The sequence below is a fragment of the Gobius niger genome (assembly GCF_951799975.1).
Source record: "Gobius niger genome assembly, contig: SCAFFOLD_97, whole genome shotgun sequence".
Classification (NCBI taxonomy): domain Eukaryota; kingdom Metazoa; phylum Chordata; class Actinopteri; order Gobiiformes; family Gobiidae; genus Gobius; species Gobius niger.
The window spans coordinates 39,136-47,500 of NW_027639219.1; the positions used below are offsets into that span (position 1 = coordinate 39,136).

Sequence of the window (8,365 nt, forward strand, 5' to 3'; positions counted from 1 at the left end):
TGTAACTGTGACGAACCCACAAAATGTGACCAAAACATGTAAAGAAAAAAGAAACGAAAAATGTTGTAACTTATTTCACGTTCTTCTCTTCAATGCGAGCGAAAAGATCTGTTAACGTCCATGTTTGTGGGTCTTTGCTTTTGACGATTTGGGTAAAGCTGAACTGGAGAAAAGGGGTTAAAAGGTGAATTGTTTAAAAAGTTGAGTGGTTAAATTGAGCGACAGCTGCTGTTTCTCTCCTGAATCGTCTGTGTGAAACTCGCTTCGCGGTTTAATCGGCCGTAATCATCTGCACAGACTGACGTGTTCTTTGTGGAAACCGTTTTCCTCCTGCAGAGATAAAACCAAAACAATGTTCTGCTCCGGACTCCTGCTACAGCGTCTCCCATCAGAGGAACCTTGATCTCCATCTGAAACACGACTTCGCTCACGAGCCGGAAAAGTCATTACGATCCGACAATGGAGCGCTGAGTGGAGGAAAATCAGCAGACGAAACTGATTATCCTTCAGCTAAACCATGAAGAGTTTATTTATTTATTAGTGATTCGCTCAGAGGGACTTTGGATCTGGTTTAGATTTTGAATAATTAATTATTAATAAGCAAAGTTCAGAGCTCATTAAATCGGTCAGGAATTGGATGAGTAAGAACCTTCCAGATGTGTTTTAAAAAATTCTAAAAATGTCAAAACTTTTCCAACCTTTTTCAAAAGGGTTCCAGGATTAAAAAGAGCGAGTTTGGGCTGCTTGACCGAGTGTCAGAAAGAGAATAACTCAAACCCACCTCTTTAAAAAGGTCCAGTATTTGCTCTGTGTTTAAGGTGCTGTTCTTGTGTCTGTTTGTTCAGTTTCTGTGAAGCGTCTGTGAGAGTGTTTGAAGCGCTGCACAAATGAAATGTATTGTTTTTATGAATCTGACCTTCAGGCTGAGCAGACTCCTGGCTCGCGCCGCCTTGTGCAGAGCCGTCATGCCGTCCTTGGCCCTGAAGTCCAGATGAGCTCCTCCGTTCTTCAGAGCCTTCACCAGGTCCACAGGGGTCTCCAGGCTCACGGCCAGCGTCAGAGGACTCTCTGTAGAACACAGCAGACACAGAAGATCACGTCAGAACACAGACATGTTCATGTAGAGGATCACATCAGAACAGCAGACATGTTCATGTAGAGGATCAATCAGAACAGCAGACATGTTCATGTAGAGCTGAGGATCACGTCAGAACTGCAGACATGTTCATGTAGAGGATCACATCAGAACAGCAGACATGTTCATGTAGAGGATCAATCAGAACAGCAGACATGTTCATGTAGAGCTGAGGATCACGTCAGAACTGCAGACATGTTCATGTAGAGGATCACATCAGAACAGCAGACATGTTCATGTAGAGGATCAATCAGAACAGCAGACATGTTCATGTAGAGCTGAGGATCACGTCAGAACTGCAGACATGTTCATGTAGAGCTGAGGATCACGTCAGAACTGCAGACATGTTCATGTAGAGGATCACGTCAGAACTGCAGACATGTTCATGTAGAGGATCACGTCAGAACTGCAGACATGTTCATGTAGAGCTGAGGATCACGTCAGAACTGCAGACATGTTCATGTAGCAGATCACGTCAGAACAGCAGACATGTTCATGTAGAGGATCACGTCAGAACTGCAGACATGTTCATGTAGAGCTGAGGATCACGTCAGAACTGCAGACATGTTCATGTAGCAGATCACGTCAGAACAGCAGACATGTTCATGTAGAGGATCACGTCAGAACTGCAGACATGTTCATGTAGCAGATCACGTCAGAACAGCAGACATGTTCATGTAGAGGATCACGTCAGAACTGCAGACATGTTCATGTAGAGCTGAGGATCACGTCAGAACAGCAGACATGTTCATGTAGAGCTGAGGATCACGTCAGAACTGCAGACATGTTCATGTAGAGCTGAGGATCACGTCAGAACAGCAGACATGTTCATGTAGAGGATCACGTCAGAACTGCAGACATGTTCATGTAGCAGATCACGTCAGAACAGCAGACATGTTCATGTAGAGGATCACGTCAGAACTGCAGACATGTTCATGTAGAGCTGAGGATCACGTCAGAACAGCAGACATGTTCATGTAGAGCTGAGGATCACGTCAGAACTGCAGACATGTTCATGTAGCAGATCAATCAGAACAGCAGACATGTTCATGTAGAGGATCACGTCAGAACTGCAGACATGTTCGTGTAGAGCTGAGGATCACGTCAGAACTGCTGTGTGGAAGATACGACTTACAATAAACACTTTACCTCCAACGGGAAACGGGGAGACACAGAAGGAACATCTCTTTTTTCTGTCCCCAATTTCCCCTAATTGTTTTTTTTTCACAGTTTTCAATTCGAGGCCTGACAGGACAGAGCGAATAAAACGCTCCTCGTTTCAGGTCCTGTTCCTGCGATAATGACTCAAACACTGCACGGATAAAGAGTCATTACCTCACACTCAGATCCATCATCATCAGCTCGTTTTACACTTAACATGTTTAAACTCCTGTGCACCGGCCTGTGCTGGTGTGTTTATTAACATGTTTAAACTCCTGTGCACCGGGCTGTGCTGGTGTATTTATTAACATGTTTAAACTCCTGTGCACCGGGCTGTGCTGGTGTATTTATTAACATGTTTAAACTCCTGTGCACCGGGCTGTGCTGGTGTGTTTATTAACATGTTTAAACTCCTGTGCACCGGGCTGTGCTGGTGTATTTATTAACATGTTTAAACTCCTTCTTACCTCCAGACTCCGTGTCCTGGTAGTTGGGGTCCAGGCCTCTCTCTGCAGTACTTTAGCAGTACTTTAGCAGTACTTTAGCAGTACTTCTCACCTCCAGACTCCGTGTCCTGGTAGTTGGGGTCCAGGCCTCTCTCTGCAGTACTTTAGCAGTACTTTAGCAGTACTTTAGCAGTACTTTAGCAGTATTTCTCACCTCCGGTCTCCGTGTCCTGGTAGTTGGGGTCCAGGCCTCTCTCTGCAGTACTTTAGCAGTACTTTAGCAGTACTTTAGCAGTACTTCTCACCTCCAGACTCCGTGTCCTGGTAGTTGGGGTCCAGGCCTCTCTCTGCAGTACTTTAGCAGTACTTTAGCAGTACTTTAGCAGTACTTTAGCAGTATTTCTCACCTCCGGTCTCCGTGTCCTGGTAGTTGGGGTCCAGGCCTCTCTCTGCAGTACTTTAGCAGTACTTTAGCAGTACTTTAGCAGTACTTCTCACCTCCAGACTCCGTGTCCTGGTAGTTGGGGTCCAGGCCTCTCTCTGCAGTACTTTAGCAGTACTTTAGCAGTACTTTAGCAGTACTTTAGCAGTACTTCTCACCTCCGGTCTCCGTGTCCTGGTAGTTGGGGTCCAGGCCTCTCTCTGCAGTACTTTAGCAGTACTTTAGCAGTACTTTAGCAGTACTTCTCACCTCCGGTCTCCGTGTCCTGGTAGTTGGGGTCCAGGCCTCTCTCTGCAGTACTTTAGCAGTACTTTAGCAGTACTTTAGCAGTACTTTAGCAGTACTTTAGCAGTACTTTAGCAGTACTTTAGCAGTACTTTAGCAGTACTTCTCACCTCCGGTCTCCGTGTCCTGGTAGTTGGGGTCCAGGCCTCTCTCTGCAGTACTTTAGCAGTACTTTAGTAGTATTCCTGACAGTATTTCTCACCTCCGGTCTCCGTGTCCTGGTAGTTGGGGTCCAGGCCTCTCTCTGCAGTACTTTAGCAGTACTTTAGTAGTATTCCTGACAGTACTTCTCACCTCCAGACTCCGTGTCCTGGTAGTTGGGGTCCAGGCCTCTCTCTGTAGTACTTTAGCAGTACTTTTGCAGTACTTTAGCAGTACTTTAGCAGTATTTCTCACCTCCGGTCTCCGTGTCCTGGTAGTTGGGGTCCAGGCCGCGCTCCAACAGTCTGCTGACCTTCTCCACCTGGTTTTGTTGGATCATCTCCATGAACTTCCTCAGATTGGCCTAAAACAGTGACAGGGAGAGAAAGTTCAGACGTCGACTGGCCCGGGGTGTTTGACCTAAAACATGCACAATGGGGCGCTCACCTTGGTGTGCAGTTTGGAGATCTGCTTCTCGTCCACGTTGGGCTGTCGGTAAACGCGGCTTTTATAACGGAACTGAAACAGACGAGGAGCAGGATTTACACTTCAGCTCCTCACAAGTGACTCCTCATTCGTCCCACATCTCCTGACATTAGGATGAACCTGATAAATGTGAATGTGAAGATCTTCCACACATTATTGTTCCGTTTTCTGCTTCTAGACGCTAAATATTTGAGTATCGGTATCGTTCAGGTATCGGTATCGAAAAACAAAGTATCGTTAAAGAACTGGTACTGTAAAAACGATGTAACGTTCCCCAGGCCTCCTGTTGGGTCAGAGGCCGGTCCATGTGAGCGCCACTTTCACCACCAGGCGGCGCTAAAGCAGGTAAACTAACCTTCTGACTCACTGAAGAACCATCTGTAATAGTTTCAACAAAGAAGACCGTATGAACCTTTTCCAAAGTCCTTTAGAATGTGTTGGAGATGAATTGAATCTACTCTTGGTGAAGTGTTCCTCCTGAGCTTCGTCTCCTGATCAGACTGATGGAGGTGGATCTTTTATGAATCAAAGTTAGAAGTGGACTCGCTCGTGGCCCTTATGTACAGTATGGTTGACACGGCGACCATATCCTGCGCTAAGAAGGAAGAGAAACCGTGAACATCAGAATGAACGTGTGGACAGGACGGTGATGTTTGTCCTGGTCAGGAGGTAAACGCCACGGCCACGGGAGCGCTCAAACATTCAGGTCACCCAAGAATAATCACAGCTCCCACTCATCCTGAACATGGGCGGGAAGTAATTATTTTATTATTTCTACAGGGACGGCCCAATGAGCGCTCCAGACCTGCCACGCCACATTATATTATATTATATTATATTATATTATATTATATTATATTATATTATATTAATTATATTATATTATATTATATTATATTATATTATATTATATTATATTATATTATATTAATTATATTATATTATATTATATTATGTTATATTATATTATATTATATTATATTAATTATATTATATTATATTATGTTATATTATATTATATTATATTATATTAATTATATTATATTATATTATATTATATTATATTAATTATATTATATTATGTTATATTATATTATATTAATTATATTATATTATATTATGTTATATTATATTATATTATATTATATTATATTAATTATATTATATTATATTATGTTATATTATATTATATTATATTATATTATATTATATTATGTTATATTATATTATATTATATTATATTAATTATATTATATTATATCATATTATATTATATTAATTATATTATATTATATTATGTTATATTATATTAATTATATTATATTATATTATATTATGTTATATTATATTATATTATATTATATTAATTATATTATATTATATTATGTTATATTATATTATATTATATTATATTAATTATATTATATTATATTATATTATATTATAATATATTATATTAATTATATTATATTATATTATATTATATTATATTATATTAATTATATTATATTATATTATGTTATATTATATTATATTATATTATATTAATTATATTATATTATATTATATTATATTATGTTATATTATATTATATTATATTATATTAATTATATTATATTATATTATGTTATATTATATTATATTATATTATATTATATTATAATATATTATATTAATTATATTATATTATATTATATTATATTATATTAATTATATTAATTATATTATATTATGTTATATTATGTTATATTATTATAGTATATTATTATGTTATGTTTGATTATTTTATTGTAATATGATATAATAATAATAATAATAATAATAATAATAATAATAATAATAATAAGAAGAAGAAGAAGAAGAAGAAGAAGAAGAAGAAGAAGAAGAAGAAGAAGAAGAAGAAGACAGTTTTAAAACTAATTTTGTTCTTTTTATCTCAAAAAGCAAAAAAGCTTCAAAGGTTGATCAGATTTCATGTTGACATTAAAAACACATCGTCACAGTCCAGCTTCTTGTGGTTAATAATTATTTATCACAATATGAATAAAGTAAGAAACCTCTGTCTTTCAGGTTCAGGCTTGTTGAGGAGCAGAGACAAACCCCGCTCTCCCTGACAGAGTCTGGTCTGACCTGAGTGAAGCCGATGTCACAGTGTCATTATTTAAAAAATATATAGATTTAAAGTTATGGCCAATTATGACTTTTTAATGACATTTAAAAATGCAGTTATGAGAAGCACTTTGGCTCAGCAAGTGATGTTAAAGCGCAACAAATAAAGGCTGAGGAGGCAAGGTACTGTAGCAGCAGTAGTGTTTGCAGTAGTGTTTGCAGTAGTAATCGCAGTAGTATTAGCAGTAGTACTTGCAGTAGTATTAGCAGTAGTATTAGCAGTAGCATTAGCAGTAGTATTAGCAGTAGCAGTATATGTGACCCTCTCACCTCGAGGCAGGGCACTCCTCTGGTCAGCGGCCACTCTGTAGCAGCAGTAGTGTATGCAGTAGTGTTTGCAGTAGTGTTTGCAGTAGTATTTGCAGTAGCATTAGCAGTAGCATTAGCAGTAGCAGTATATGTGGCCCTCTCACCTCGAGGCAGGGCACTCCCCTGGTCAGCGGCTGTGGGTACTCGCTCAGCAGCCGCTCCTCGTCCAGGAACTTCCCGTCTCGGCCGCCGCTGGCCGGCTGGAACAGGCCGTAGTTGAGCACGTCCTTCAGGCTGTGGGTCAGCGTGACCAGGACCCGCTGCCTCGCCGCCCACACCGAGGCGTCCGGGTTAAAGCGCATGCATTTCTGAAACACACGGGGCGTCACCAGGTTTAGTCTCTGACCAGGAAGTGTCCCTGCTCTTTCCCACGCTGATTCATTCACAAACACTGACAGGTTTGGTATCCATGTGTAGCAGGAAAGGACAAAGGAATGAACTTTAGCGGCTCCATCAGACTCAGACTTTACAGACGAACAGACCACATTTGGAAGGTTTTTACAGATTTAATTCCTGATGGATTTATTCAGCTTCTCCCTCATTAATGTCAGTAACCCAGCCTCACACAGCGCCCCCTGCTGTCACAGTTCAACACTGCTTCACACACAGGACCACCTCCTGGTCACTGCTGAAACACTCAAACCCATCAAATCTCTTTTTAAAAAGGCAATAAAAACCCTGGACCATAAACCGTATTCATTTACCATCTCTGCTCTGTTTTACATGAGCTCAGTTTCCTCAGTTTCATCATTTTAAAAACTCATGTTTGATACAAAATTTTGCACAATCTGGGTCTGTAAGTGGGAGGGGCACGAGGACCACAGCTGGAGGAGACTGAGGTACCACCCTGAGGTACCACACTGAGGTACCACACTGAGGTACCTCCCTGAGGTACCTCCCTGAGGTACAACACTGAGGTACCACACAGACACACCACCCTGAGGTACCACACTGAGGTACCTCCCTGAGGTACCACACTGAGGTACCACACTGGGGTACCACCCTGAGGTACCTCCCTGAGGTACCACACTTAGGTCCCACACTGGGGTACCACACAGACACACCACACTGAGGCACCACACTGAGGTACCACACTGGGGTACCACACATACACACCACACTGAGGTACCACACTGAGGTACCACACTGAGGTCCCACACTGAGGTACCACACTGAGGTACCACACTGAGGTCCCACACTGAGGTACCACACTGAGGTACCACACATACACACCACACTGAGGTCCCACACTGAGGTACCACCCTGACACACCACACTGAGGTACCACACTGAGGTACCACACTGAGGTACCACACTGAGGTACCACCCTGAGGTACCACACTGAGGTACCACCCTGAGGTACCACACTGAGGTACCACCCTGAGGTACCACACTGAGGTACCACACTGAGGTCCCACACTGAGGTCCCACACTGAGGTACCACACTGAGGTCCCACACTGAGGTCACACACTGAGGTCCCACACTGAGGTACCACACTGAGGTCCCACACTGAGGTACCACACTGAGGTACCACACTGAGGTACCACCCTGAGGTACCACCCTGAGGTCCCACACTGAGGTACCACACTGAGGTACCACCCTGAGGTACCACACTTAGGTCCCACACTGAGGTACATACTGAGGTACCACACAGACACACTACACTGAGGTACCACCCTGAGGCACCACACTGAGGTACCACACTGAGGTACCACACTGAGGTACCACCCTGAGGTACCACACTGAGGTACCACACTGAAGCACCACATTCAGTCAAACTGTACTGTCTG

At 41.8% G+C, this 8,365-nt stretch overlaps 1 protein-coding gene across 1 annotated transcript in view; it reads right to left on the reverse strand.

Moving 5' to 3' along the window:
* The window catches only part of LOC306982736 (SH3 and multiple ankyrin repeat domains protein 2-like), a gene marked incomplete at its 3' end in the record, with an annotated part of 74,951 nt that overhangs the window by 35,164 nt on the left and 31,422 nt on the right, over positions 1–8,365 (reverse strand). Inside the window, exons 2-5 of the mRNA XM_079583198.1 lie at positions 6,679–6,882; positions 4,058–4,129; positions 3,866–3,974; positions 917–1,068 (exon numbers count right to left, since the gene is read on the reverse strand). Coding sequence (XP_079439324.1) covers positions 917–1,068; positions 3,866–3,974; positions 4,058–4,129; positions 6,679–6,882 — 537 coding nt within the window. The remainder of the gene's footprint in view (positions 1–916; positions 1,069–3,865; positions 3,975–4,057; positions 4,130–6,678; positions 6,883–8,365) is intronic.